Source organism: Volvox carteri (genome assembly GCF_000143455.1).
Source record: "Volvox carteri f. nagariensis unplaced genomic scaffold VOLCAscaffold_42, whole genome shotgun sequence".
Classification (NCBI taxonomy): Eukaryota; Viridiplantae; Chlorophyta; class Chlorophyceae; order Chlamydomonadales; family Volvocaceae; genus Volvox; species Volvox carteri.
Window position 1 is genome coordinate 554089 of NW_003307585.1, and position 14706 is coordinate 568794.

General features: G+C 57.7%; 1 protein-coding gene across 1 annotated transcript; it reads right to left on the reverse strand.

Annotated features, from left to right (window-relative positions):
- Positions 1-10815: 10815 nt before the first annotated feature.
- On the reverse strand, positions 10816-14534 carry VOLCADRAFT_95198 (uncharacterized protein; the record flags this gene model as incomplete). The annotated part of the gene is made up of 5 exons (XM_002954383.1): positions 10816-11806; positions 12050-12225; positions 12436-12534; positions 12676-13445; positions 14513-14534. The coding sequence occupies 5 exons, from the start codon at positions 14532-14534 to the stop codon at positions 10816-10818; spliced, it is 2058 nt and encodes a 685-aa protein (XP_002954429.1).
- Positions 14535-14706: the final 172 nt, after the last annotated feature.

A 14706-nucleotide genomic window follows, 5' to 3' on the forward strand; every position in this document is an offset into this window, starting at 1 on the left:
GCCGCCTAACGGTCAGTCTAGCGACACAGCTACAGAACGGGCATGTGGACGAGCGGCGAATACGCCTGATGACCGACTTCGTGCATGAGGCCCTGAACACGCCCGAGGCCCAGGCCCAGCCTGACAATTCTGCCGAGGTTAGCCGCTTTCAGGCAACCCTGGCACGTTTGTGGCATGGGGTGCGCTGGGAGAATGAGAACAAGGAGACCATGTGGCGTCTCGCCGTGGATGGCGTGCCCCTACCTGGCAACACGCACCTAGCCCGGGTGCCCACTGAGCCATGCGGGTGTGGGACCTATGGGGGCGCCGCCGGCCGACCCTGCCCACCGCGTCTGCACCATTTCTGGGAATGTCCAGTCGCACGTGCCGTACGGGAGCAGATCGACAGGCACCTGCCACACACTCAGACAACAGTAGGGGCCACCACCACCCGGCAGCAGCTCTGGCTTGCCCAAGCGCCACCCGGGTGTGAGCAGGGCCCATGGGACGTGATCGCCCTAGCGGCGCTATCCGCCATGGAAGTCGGCAGGTGCTGCCTCCGAGCAGCAACCCGGCGACAGGGACGGAGGGGGGTGACAGCAACGGCAGGACCGCAGCAGCAGCAGCGACAGCAGCAGCAGCAGCGACAGCGACAGGTGGTGGGGCAGCCCCAGCAACAGAGGTCCCGCCAGCGGGCCATCACAGATTTCTTCACCCCGGCGGAAGGTGCAATGCAGCAAGAAGGACCCACCCTAAACGCCCCAGCGGAGGATGGGCCAACGCAGGAAGCAGGGGCGGGAGGGGGCGAGGCGGTGGCAGCAGCAGCAACGGCGGGCGCAACAGGAGCCTCGCCACTGGCCCGCGCACGCGCCCGGGCGGTGGCAGACTTCTGGGCGCGTTTGCGCTCGTTCGCAATGCTGGAGACCCCCAGACACGGCTGGGACAGGGTCGGGCCGCAGCACCCCATCCTGGCGGTCGTGGAGGAACGGATGCGGTGCGCAGCACCGGTGGAAATCACGGCCTAAATAGCCGAGATAGAGTCGGATCGAGGTCTTACCGGAAAGGGAGCAGGGAGAGTGAGAGTGAGGGAGGGGGTGAGAGAGCCAGGAGTAGGGATAGGTGAGGGAGCGAGGAGAGCAGGGAGGCCCTGGGCAGTTGGAGGGCTGGGCGAGAGGGCAGTGCCCTGAGCGTGGTCTAGCAGGGGGAGTTGAGGTCCCGGGCTGTGTGTGTTTTGTATACACGTGTGGTTGCCCTCTCCCCGGGAATTGGGGCCCGTCGGAGTGAGGGGAATGGGTTCTGTGCTGTCTGGCATCAGAGTAGAGAAGACGTAGGTGGCTTGTGGGAGTGGAGAGGAGGTGGGAAAGCGGTGGAGGAGAGGGGTTTGGAGGTGGAGAACAGGTGTTGCTGGTTCCGGCCGGTCAGGGTCAGGAGGGGAGGGGTTTCGGTGTGGTAAGCGGGAGCAGGCGGCGTCTGTGAGCCGTGCCTTTTCCGGGCTTTATTGGGGGGCGCCGTGCTGGCTTGTCATCCCCCCCGCGGCTTTAGGTGTTTTTGCTGTGTCTCGCGCTGGGCTGCATCCAAGAGCCCGCAACCCCCAGGAGGAGACTGACGTGCGGACCAGTTTCGCCTCGTTTGTGAGTGGACCGGCGAGGAAGTGGTGGCCACCCTCGGGAAGTGTTCGTTGTTCGTTGCTCGTGGTAGTTGAACAGCTGGCCTTCGAGGACCAGTGTGCGAGTACTCGCTTTGTGTTGATCTTTTCTGTACAACCGTGTCTCGGCTTTTGCGGTGTGTCGTCTCAGGCCCGTGGTCCTCCGTGTCTCCCTTGCCTTGCTGGCTGCGTGGGGCCCTGGTTTTTGTGTGTGTAGAGGAGGCCCCCGAGTAGAGCCCCTGCCCCCGGTGGTGTTTTCTTTTTGTTCTGGTTTTGGCGGTCAAGAGGGACGAGAGCGCGTGAATAGGCAGGCCAGGCGAAGTGGCGCCTTTCGTGCGGCTCTCGCATAGATCGGTTCGCAGTCTTCTGCGCCGCTGTGTTGCCTAGCCAGGGGCTGGGAGAGTGTCCCGGTTGGCGTGAGTGAGGGATCGAGGCGCGCGCGGAGGAACAGACGGACGTAGAGCCGCGCGCCCATCCCTGCGCTGTGTTTCGGCCCGGTCAGGGCCCCCGGTGCTCGTCCTTTATCGGGCGAGCCGCCCACAGTGTAACACCCCATCAACATCAACAAGTTCCACAACAAGTTCCGCATAAATGCGGGGGTGTCCGTAAAAGCGGGGGGCCGCCATGGACGGTAAATCGTTTTTAGTGCGGTTACATGGTGGACCATCATCGTCCTCCCGCGTCCGCTTGAGCACGAAGCGCCTTAGAGCCTTAGAGCCTTAGTGCCAGGTGGGGCCTCGGTCATAATCGTGCGCATGTCGCCCCCTAGGAACGCAAAGTCAAGTTCGTATTTAGCCTATGCACTTGTGTAAGCCGGGCATCCCACAAAAACATGCATTTCATCTTCGACCGCCCCGCAGTCACAAAGCCTGCATGTCCGCGCGGTGCGCTCACGGCCGTTAGGTCGGTTAATCTCTAACTCCCAACTGTCGCGTCATACGACTGTAGCATCGAACAAAACACGTGCGTACGGCAGATTAGGAAGGACGGTAAAATGAACGTGACGCTTAAATGTCGTGACACAACAGCCTAACCGAAAACGCATAAGCACTTGATGCAAACGTTGGGGCATGGCGGCTTCAGCGTGGGCCAGCCACTTATGCCTCGTGCCCCTAAGTGGGGGCGCCGCCCCTATCCAGTTCAGATAGCGACATGCCTTGACGCCGGTACTTCCACTTGGGAAAGCACGTGGATCACTTAGGGTAACCGGCCACTCCCACCGGGCGTCGAGGCGAACTCCTTGAGTAAGCTTCCTGCCCACTGGCAACCTAACGGTGGCGTAATGCGCTATGAGGTCATCATCACGCAGACTGGCTGGGGGCTCAGCCCCCAGACGCCTAACGAAAGCAGACACCTTGCTCGTCCAGCACTCAGCACAACACCCCCCAGTGCCAGCTCAAGGTCGGCAATGAAGGCCCGGTGGCACAGTGTTCCCGGCCTCTTGACAACAGCCTTAGCACACGATTTGCCCAATGGAACTGAAGCGTCCTTTGTGACAGCTCGCGATAAAGCGAAACCGTAGTCGGGCTCCTCGCACCTACCACTGACCGCATATACGCGCGCTGCTCCTGCATCATAGGGTTCGTCATTGCGCTCTCGAAATTTACACCAATAAAATCAGGGCCCCAAACTTGCGCTCCATACGAAAACACCGGCACAACGAGCGCGTTATAGGGGGACATGCATGCACAGCTTAGGGGGAGTAATCTTCTTATCCTGACACTGAGGGCACTGAATCCAAACGTGGCCCGTTTTCCTGCTGCTAGTAGTTGTTTGGTGCGGGCTGAGAACTGCGTGCTTGGGCCGTAATGTAGCCCGAGATACCGTGCCGTCTCATTACCGTGCCGTCTCATTAACATCAAACACACCCCATGTAACCGGTAATCAGCTTCCATAAGGCGCTTTTGCTCCCGTGCTGTGCCCCCCAAAATGATGGGGGACTTCACACTCGGCGGCGTTCGCGGCCATTCCCGTCGCTTTGCAATAGGCTTCGAGGAGTCCGAGTAAGCATTGGGCTCTCTCTCGTGTGGTCAGTTGCAACTAATGACGCATCATCGACAAAAAGCAAGTTGGTGAGCTCACCGCCCGCCAGGCGTACACGCCCTGTTCATGGAGGATGCTCCAACGGTCATGAAGGCGCACACGGCGCACATCGGTATCGTGAGCCTCGATGTCATGGTGATCAGGAGCGTAACACCTCAATGAAGAATCCGAAAAGGATGACACTAAGGTGGCACCCTTGCTTTACGCCCCGCCCCCCACGGAGAATGCAGGCCCCAACTAACTACCCAACTTGACCCCCAACCTTCACGTCAGCGTAGCTGGTCTTCAGTGAATTGAGGATGCGACCATGCAGCCCGTACGACTCAAGGAACCGCCAGAGCGTCTCATAGTCGACCGAATCAAACGCTTCACTGAACTCGATTTGCATGAGGATGCGCTACAGGATATCAGCTCTGACCGCCGTGTGCTAAGAATTGAGATGCCGCAGCGTAAATAGGCGGTGCTCAGTACGGAAACCATGCCGACACCCTGCCTGGCTAGCGGCGCGAAACCCATTGTCTTCACAAAACTTGGTGGTGATCCGCCTCCCGACAAGGTTGGCGTAGAGCTTGCACAACGGAACCCCAACCGCAATACCCCGATGATTATCGCAGCAGGATGCGCCCCCTTTCTTAAGGACAGGGAAAGGGTGCTGGTCGTGAATCCCCGCGGGAACTCACCATAACTCACCCCGTAAACACGGTTGTACAACGCTCAGCCGGGATTCCCCCCAGACCCGCGGACCTGTCCTTACGCATGGCGCTGAGGCCACTAGTAATTTCGGCTTCCGTGAAATCAGTGTTGAGCCACGCCGACAACCCCCGACGGTGCTCTACTCGATCCACATCGAGCCAGCTACACTGGCTATTCCTTGCCCAACAAGCCTCCTCTACACGGTATCCTTGCCTGGTCGAAACTCATCGCAACGCAGTATGCGAGCAACCAGGGTATCAGCCACTGAAGCCACTGAAGCCGCGACGCCCGTCCCCACTACCGTTAAGCACTCTGCAAAAATGGTCAGTAGAAAGTTTATATCTGCAATCCCACAAGGTATTGTATCACGTATTTCGCAGAAAAGAACCGATCGGCGGATGACAGATCCCGTGATACCCAGGATACTACACAAGGCGGCGGGCACCCATGTCCACAGGCCGCGCGGATTCAATCGGCATCCGCAATCCTCTTACGCATATTTTCAAATTCGGTCTCCTGAATAGCGGCCTTCTAGTAGCCTTCTTAAAGACACGGTGCTTGGCCTTCCAGGTAGCCCTTTGTGCGTCCGGCAGCTTGGCCCAGACGGGATCCCTGACCGCCCCCCTGAACCTCATCATGTCATTTTCCAAGCATTGCCACATTCCACGTTCCACCACTCGCGGCCCTCGTAACTCCCTCGCCCCCGTGCCGACGCACTGAAAGCCTTCCTAGCACACGTCCCGAGCAGCAGGGCACGCAGGCCGTCCTTGCTGTCGTCACACAAGCCTCCCTCCACGAGCCTTTGCTCGAGCGGGCTGATGGTCGTGGCAGTGTTACCATCCGGGTCACGGAAAAGGCCAGTAAAGCGTCCTTTACGCGAAATATCAAAGATGGAGATGCGTTAGGGTGCCAGGGCAGGCTGGTGTCTCCCGGAGAATGGATTGTGCGGGCCGCGCAATCCATTGAGGGCCGCGGGGCAGCGTGCAGGCGAAGAATGAGCGGATGATGATCGCTCAACACATTCACCTCACCCCACAAACAAGAATTCAGGACTTTTAGGGTGTCTGGGTGCTCAAAGAGACCATAAGATACAATACATAGGTCGACGGAACTGCGCCCTTGAACACAGTTAGAAAATGTGTGGGTCTGTCTCCATGTCTGTCTCCCCTGGCGCCCGACCATTGACAATTGCGGTTCTAGTATCAAGGCACCTCTGTGCCAGCCGCCTCCCAAAAGAATTGACGCCGGTATCTCTGTTCGCGTGTATGATGCCTAGGATGCGCTGCACCACTGTACTGAGCGTCCCGGGCAGGTACGGGGGACGGGGGGGGAGTAATTGCCGTACGGGCATTAAAATCGCCCGCAAATAGCACACCTCGTCGTCGCACTCACGCAGCAGCCTGTCGAGCTCACCAGTGGTAATGCTGTGCCAAATACGGCGTCAGGGACGTCACTGATCGCAACGAGGGGCCACACTCCTGTCAACGCTGTTGTACACACTGGACCCCTGGGGTGAGCAGTAGCCTCCTCCTCCCAAGAGGAGCGCCTCCGGCCTCCGGGGAGCACATTATGAAATCGAAGCCAGACGACCTCCACCCCTATCGGAGCACCCCATTCGTCCAGCCTACTTCAGGGTTATACGGGCTATAAGGGTTCCGCACAAAAAAGGGGGGGGGGGAAAGAGAAGGGGAGCCGTCCATGGAAGCCGGGGAGCTTATGGGCAGTCAACAGCCATTATTGCTGCAGCGAGAGGGGAGCCAACAAGTGAATTACAGTATTAAAAGAAGTGTACGGCCTAAGACATGTACGGCGGAATCTTGTTAGAAACGATAAAAAAAACGATACAACTGCAACAGCGCGCCATCCCCGAAGGAGTCGTCACCCTTCGCAGACCTCAGCAGGACGGGGCAAAGCAAGCATTCCTGCGAGTGTAGTAATAACGGCAATAGCAAGTATAAAAGTAGTACGAAGCTCACACAGCTTATAAGAGAACTGATGCGTACATCATGCTGCACCATGGTCACCACGACCGGGCAGGTCCAGAAGCGGCGGGCGCGCGGCGTGTGCGCACTTCTGGGCCCCCCCCCCGGCCACAGCACTGGCCGCACCCACCCACACAGCTCAGGGGGGCCGTTATGGAGGGGCGGGTGTTGCCGGTGTGAGGAATATGCTGCGTCGGCTCTGGGCCATCACGTGGGGTAACACGAGCGCAAGGAGACGCTACGGCGCTATGACGCCGCCTTAGCGCGCCTCCTTGTGCTCGCGTTACCCCACGTGATGGGCCATATGATATGTATCACATCACCTTTAGATCTCTATCGCACACGATGCGTCCGGTGAGATGGTGCACAGCTGTCGCGTCATGAGACTGTAGCATCGACCAAAAAAAAACACGTGCGTACGGCAGCAGACTATGCTGCTGTTCCACGCTGCTCGCACGCCTCCTGTTTATTGACAGGCGCCCTGCAGTCGCTGACGCGCTCGACCTAGCGGCCCCTACCTCTCCTGCAACTGTAGCTGGGTTGGCGAGTCTGGCTGTCAGGTCGAGTCTGACTTTAGAGCGGTCAGCCGGCCCAACCACGAATCGCTAACCCACACGCTCCACGACCCCGCACCGCGACGTATCCTCAGTTTCCAGCCCCGCCCCCCTCCGCTCCCCGGGTGACCGAGGTTGCTGGCCGCTGCCTGTGTATTTATGTATGTGTGTGTATGTATGTATGTATATATGATGTGTGAAGCAGGGGGGTGTATCTTCGCCCGTGGCAGCTACCCTGCGAAACGCTGCCTTCCCCGGTATTTCGGGGCACCCTCATCCAGTCACCCTAGCCAACTTCTCAGTGGATCGCTCAGGTTCCGCACCCACCACCAGCATCCAACGGAATCTGCCGGTCGATAGCGGCCCAACTCCATTCCTGATCGTCTCGAAGGTTAAGTTCATCCCAGGTCACCACCGTCCATTAACTAGGGGCGCAATGCCTTCCACCATCGAAAGGACTTTGACCTTAACGGGTATCGATCCCGGGATCTCCCGGGGGCAATGGTCGCGCTTTACCAGTGGTGCCAAACCCTTATATATGTATGCGTGTGCGCGCTAGTAAGGGGCTGGCTGAGCGAGGAGCCTAATTAGGAACATTTTACTGCGTGTGTAGCACCTCTGTGTAAGTCGCTCCATTAGCCACCATCACCAGCCACTACCAATACCAGTATTTATGTGTGTGTGATGGTCATTACAGCGGGCTCCGGTATTTATGTGTGTGTAATGGTCATTACAGCGGGCTCCAGTATTTATGTGTGTGTGATGGTTGTTACAGCGGGCTCCAGTATTTATGTGTGCATCACCTATAGTCGTTATTCACCCAGCCAGGGCAACGACAACGACAACTCCTTTAACTCATTATTGTTACAAGCCTTCACTCACCACTAAAGCAAAAGATGTTTTCACGACAGGCCCAGCTGGCTTAGTGCCTTGTTATGTGTGTGGTTGTTAGTGTTATGCATCTTTAACTGGGTGCGGTGCGCCATCGACACCCCACCTGCAGTTTGACGGGTGGTGAACATCACACCCGCCACGGTGACTCAAGAGCGCATGTACGGCATATACGGCATGTACGGTAAATATTGATACATGGCTAGCTGAAAGGACCACAAACCCAACACACGCATCTCGTTCCCATCACCAACACAAACTGCTTGATCCGTACATTGTTGATGTTGTTGATGTTGTTACAGGGTGGTTAAGCTTCACCAGTGGCCTCCTTCCCGAGGCAATTCCCTGCTCTCCCCTGCTAGAGGGGCACCCTAAGCCATTCACCCCATCCGACTTTAGAATGTACTCTTTGAGTTTGGCAACTCACCACCAGCATCCAACCAAATCTAGCGGATCAACGGCGCCTCAACTTAGTTCCTGGTCAGCTCGCGAGTTGACATTATCACGTCCTACACCGTCCACAAGATGGGGGGCCACCTCCCATTTCACCACCTCTCAAACACCCGAGAAGTCGGCAGGCGGATATGAACCCGGGTCGACCGGGAGCAGAAGTCAGGCCTTAACCTCTGCCAGTCGCCTACCTTGTTATCGTTGTTATCTTTACATCCCTCGTCTTGCCACACGTTGCTTTATTAACAGGAAAGCATCCATACGAGATATCTATGCGAAAATAAGAAAGCAGCTGCTGATGATGATGACGTACGTTATTAGCATCTTACCTGTTTATCTATCTATCTATTTTTAAATCTATCCATCAGTCAAGAGCTATGTCCAGGTTTCTCCCAATTCATCCCACTGCCATCACTGACCTCCATGATTTGAAGTACTGGCGCGACTGAAGCTAGCAAGACTAGCAAGACAAAGCATTCGCACCCGAGCACATCATTATTGCAAAACCCAACAAATGTAATGTAAAAGCTGCACATACATACATACATACATACATACATACATACATACATACATGCAGCACAATGCAATGCGTAGTGGCGTGGCGTGGCGTGGTGGGGTGGGGTGGGGTGGGTGGGGTGGTAATGGCGGTGGTGGACACGCGCGCAGGTGTCCGCGGTGTGAGGGTTGGGGTGGGTAGTACGGCACGTAGGAGTGGTACGGCAAGAAAATATCGACTGGGGTGCCCCATCCCTGAGGAGCCCATGCATGTTAACCCAGGAGTGGTTGGTTCACATTCTTCAGAGCTTACGAAATTAAACATACGAGTAACAGCATTATGATTGCAGCGAATCGAGCATAAGGACATGCAGTACGACAACCGACGAGTCATCCATTATTTATAACTAACCAACCAACGAATCAACGAACCAAACAATTAACCGCCCACAGCTGGCGACCCCCCCAAATGCCCCCCAATGAAAACGAGGCTCCTGTACACACACACACACACACACACACACCCCAATACACATACACGCCAATACACATACACCAATACATACACATCAATGCGCATCCGTACTGTGTACCAGCTAGCTGCAGGTACGCCGTTCAGGGTGGAGAGGGGCACGCGACAGAGGTCCCCAACACTCACTCGATAACACATGAGATGAGATTAACTATTGCGCTGGCATCGAAGTCGATCAACCCTACGGGGGCCCCGAATTCATTTTGGAAGCGGCGATCTAAAATAAACACCGAGACACGACAATGAACAAAGAAAAGGGGGAGGAGGTAGGGGAGGAGGTAGGGGAGGAGGTAGGGGAGGAGGGTGGGGAGGAGGGTGGGGAGGAGGGTGGGGAGGAGGGTGGGGAGGAGGGTGGGGAGGAGGGTGGGGAGGAGGGTGGGGAGGAGGGTGGGGAGGAGGGTGGGGAGGAGGGTGGGGAGGAGGTAGGAGCGGAGGGTGGGGAGGAGGTAGGAGCGGAGGGTGGGGAGGAGGTAGGAGCGGAGGGTGGGGAGGAGGTAGGAGCGGAGGGTGGGGCGGGGGAGACGACTGGCCGTGGCGAGGCCGACGAACTGCTGTGTGCAGTAAGTGTAATAGAGATCCGTCGTGAGCACATGTAAGCCAGTTAAGCAGTAAAACCCTAAGAACCCTATACCCCCCCCCTCTCAGGTGGTGAGTCCTCTCCACCCAAACCATTCCGCCCAACCTAACAAGAGAACTAGAACACGTGCAGATAGGCAGAAGCCTTGGACGGGTAGGTCGTGTTGGCGTACGACACTGTACAACACTGACTAGCCCGAGGCACCCAGTAACGGATATTAAATCCCGGACACCAAATTTTCCAAATCCTCAAATTGTTAGAAGATGGCTCGTCCCACTTTCATTTTTAGAAGATGGCTCGTCCCACTTTCATTTTTTGTTTCGAGCACCACCGGCAACAAATGGGGTACGGTATGGCCCGCTTTCTGCGTTGCGGTGGTCCCATGTGGGGTTGGAAATGCTCGTCTCGCTCATTCGTACAACTGCAAATCAACCTCGCATCCAATTCCACCTCCACGACCACAGGACAGATTCACAGCCCAGCTGTACATACATACACACGCACAAAGCCGATGCTTCCCCCTACCGGATCTAGATTAATGCGCTCGCTCGCACATACATACATGCATACATATATACACGGTATGTAGGGCCGACACATACAGACATAAAGTCAGACACAGTAAGAGACGATTTCCATAAAGCTACGGCTTCCGACGCCGGCATCGGATTCAGGACATGGATAACCCCGGTGGTGGTGGTGGCGCGGGTGGTGGAGGTGGTGGTGGGTAGGGGGGTAGGGGGGGAGGGGTGGGGGGGGGAGGGAGGATTCGCGGGTTAGGGGGGTAACTAAGAACCGTTGCGAAACTTGGGGAGAGGGCTTCACTCTTTCCCTCCGCAGTCCGACCAGGCCCCACCAACAACACATGCACATGTACGGCGAGGTGCAGGAGGCTGGTTCCGGAGCTAGCCAAACCCTAGCATCGAATGAGACTCCTGGAGCTCTAGATACGGCTGTCAAGTCCTAGGGCTTCATAAGGCCTCCGCGGGTGGGCTTCGCACGCAAGAACTTAGAAAGCTCAAACTGGATCTCGGGGTCAACGCTTTGGGGAGCCGCCGCCACCACATATCCAGCCCTGCCGCCGTCGGCGCTGCCGCCACAGCTGCGGCGCCGCCGCCGTCGTGGCGGCAGAGGCGGCGACGGCGGCCCCCAAAGCAACCACGGAGCCGACACGGAGCGGCCGCCGCCGCCGGAGAGTGTACGACCTCCCGACCGAGATGGTCCGGACTTGCAACTGGCTGTGAAATGCTCCATGACGAAATGCCGCCGCCGCCGCCACCGCCGCCAGCGTTCACGAGGCCGGTGGCGGCGCCGGGCGGCGCGATGCCGGCGGCGGCGGCGGCGGCGGCAGTGGAGGGCGAGCTGACGTCGACGCCGCTGCTGTTGAGAAGTCCGCTACAGCCGCCAAATCCAAAAGTCGCTGTCGTACCGCTGTGGGTCTGTAGCGTGGAAATGATGCTGCCGGAGGCTCCGCAAGCGCTTCCCGGTTCGCCGTCGCCGTCGCCGTCGCCATGCGTGATGCCACCCGTACATCTCACCATCGCGTTCGGTGTGGACGACCGAGCCACGCGTTGCAACCCCATCGCCGCCACCGCCGTTGCCACCGCCGCCTGCTGCGTTTGGTCAAACTGGTGTTGACGGGGTTGGGTATGTCCGCACCCCGCGCCGCCGCCGGGGTCTCCGTCAAACTCTGTGTATGAGTCAAGCACGCTGATGGCGCCGCCGGAATCCTCGACGTCAACGCCGACGCCGACGTGGATGCCTTCAAGAACGCCGTCGCCATCCTCGCCATCCTCATCATCGCCGCCGGCGCCATTCATGCCGTACTTGCCGTAGCAGCCGCCAGAGAGCCAATCAAGTGGGACGCTGCGGGAGAGCTCCAAAGCTGGGTCGTCGTCACCGTCGCGAGCGGCCGCGGCGGCGGCGTACGGCGGCTGTATGACAAAGATCGACGGGTCGGAGCTATCGGTGCACGTAAATGTGTAGACGCCACTTATGGGTTGCGAATGCTCCAATGCGCGAAGCATTTCAGGGCTGAGGAAATTTTGAAGTAGTTCGTGGTGCGGCTGCTGCTGTTGCTCTGGCGGCAGCGGCGGCGGTGGCGGCAGCGGCGGCGGCGGCGGCGACGCTGACGTCGACGACGGCACCTGGCTGCCCGTTGACGTATCCTCCAAGTGCAAGGTTGTCAACGTTTGGAGCACATACCGTACAGTACGGCGGTCCTTCGCGAACGACATGGCCACACCTCTGTCCGGCACCTTCTGCCCTTCCGCCGCCGCCGCCTCCGCCAACCCCGCCGCCGTAATCATTACTGGCCGGTCAGGTGTTTCGGAGACCATGCCGTACAATGAGGAAGCTACCGATTGCGCCTCGGCCACGGCCTGCCAGAACGAACCGATACACGTAATGGGCCCAGATGACACCGTCAGAACCGAATACGGCACATAGCTAGCCATCCCCGGTGCTCATTGCCCCTCGGGCGGTTCGTACGGTTTTGGACCATCCTAACTAACTCTTAACCATGGCCTGATGGATGGTTCGCCGTTTCATAGTCCTCACCCCAACCCCCAACCCCCAACTCCCAAACCCACCTGCAGGGCGACGTGGTCCAACCACCGTACGGTCTTAGCGGGCCTTATCATCCCCTCAAAGCCGCCGCCGCCGCCGCTGCCGCCGCCACCTTGCGAGTTCTGCGAGTTGGCGGCGACGGACGACCAGGTTCGGATCGGCCGCAGGCAGCTCCGACCAGTTGCAACGTTGGTTGTGGTTGTGGTTGTGGTGGTTGTGGTGGTGGTGGTGGTTGTGCTGCCGGGGCCGTCGGTTGAACCCACCATCATCAATGGCGGCTGCTGCACCGGACAGCAAATGAGCCGTCTGTCAACGCCGACGCTGACGCCGAGGCCGACGGCGAAACGCTCCACTGAGATGTTGTTGACAGTTGGACAAGCTGTTGGACGAGCCGGTGATAATGTCGTTGCGTTCAACTGGATGGGCCTAGGGTATTCCGGTGGCAGCGGCGGCGGCAGCGGCGGCGGCGGCAGCGGCGGCAATGCCGTGGAGGTGGAAGGGGATGATGCCGCCGCTGGCACCTCTGCAAGGCACCGCCGCAGCGGCAGCGACGACGACGAAGTCGGGAACTTTGCTGTGCCGTCGGCCACGCCATCGTCACAGCCGTCGGTGGTGGTATCATGTACGGCGGCGGTGGCGGCAGCGATGGGCTCCTCCGCCGCCGATGCGCAGTGCTCTGATGCAGCAGCAGCAGCAGCAGCGGCTGCGCCGCTATCGCAAGCAGCAGCAGCGACAGCGGCGGAGGCGGGGGAGTTGTCATCGGCGCCATCGGCGGAGCTGTGGGCCACTCTATTTGAGCTGTCTTGCAACGCCCAGGACGCGGGGCACAGGTGGCTAGGACTCCAGGTGCTGAGGTCCAAGACGCTGATGTCGCAGCGTCCAATTGCGGGATTCAGCACAAAAAGGACGGGAGGCACCGCACGGGCTTCTATATTATTTATTTCCGTGTCTGGCATTAGCCAGCCCTGGCCGCTTGAAGAAGAGGGCTCGGCTATCAACTCTAGTCCTGCCTGTAGTCGGGACATTATTGCACCTGAGTGCACGAAAAGCCCGCAGGGCTACTAAGCAGGTGCAGAAGGTAAAATCCCCTTCTTTGGACTTCTTTGGATGTTGTTGTACAGCTCTGCCAAGTTCTTGAGGTGCGAGGTCTGAAGCGTAAGAGGTTGCCTACCGACTGAATAAGTTCCGATGAGCACAGCGAGTGCACTAACGAGCAAACAATGTATAAATATTAGCTAGGATCTGTAAATACCTCGCAAGCAAGCCCGCCCACAAGCAAGCCCGCCTAACCGAAACTGTACGTCCTGCACCGTCGGTTTCGACCTTCAAGTTATAGCTAGCATTTTGATGTCCAGCTAACAGTCCCAAACAAAATTAAATTGTACGCAATTATTGCCATTAACTCTCGTTGTCGTCAGGGCCCGCTAAAATTGCCTGCGAGGAATGAGCTGGCCTTGCCCGCTGCTGTAAGAGGAACAGAATCAATCGCTTATTAAGTACAGGAGGGCACCGTAACAAGGCCGTAAGAGATGCATGCAGTGCGTTTAGGCTGCGAGTTTCTTTAGGGTTTGCCAAAGTCTTCTGGCCCCGCGTATAAAGATTGTTTGTCTACTTTCCAGAAAGTGATGGTAAATCAGAGGATGCTATGGCAGCATATCTCTAAAGTTAAAGTAATTCGCCTAAGTTACAACAGTGCCCTGCAGGCCAAAAGAGCCAAAGATTGGCAGCCATCCTGCTTCTTGTGCCGCTATTTGCTTTTGGTGTTATTTTACGGCAACCAACAACATGGCAGCGACCGGGCTTTCGCAAAGACGCATCTGCAATGCAGATCGTTGGCTATGGGATCGCGACGAGAGAGATGCAGAATCTGCATCTCTCTCGTCGAGATCCTAGAGCCAAGGATCTAATAGAACTCGTTCAAGACGGCCATAACCGGCTTGCACGGGTGCCGCTGTCGTCATGCTCTTCCCTTGATGCCGGCACCGTCCGCCGCACAATCAACCGACCGCACAGCCATTTTCAAGCCGACTTCAACAGCATGATAGGTTCCTAGTCAATAAATCTATTTTAGGATCTTAGAAACTCTTACAAGAAACTTACTGTGGTTGCTAAGCTGCAGCATGGTGTACGACCTCCTGCCGGCGCAACATCGTCCCCACAATGAAGTGCCGAACCTCCCTTTCGGCATCCGCATCCAGACCTTTTGCTGTAGCCACTCTTATAGTCCCCCTTCGTCCACCCCAGCTTTTATTTCCGGCTCCCTGTTTACTGGCCCTGCATGCGCGTTACAGAGA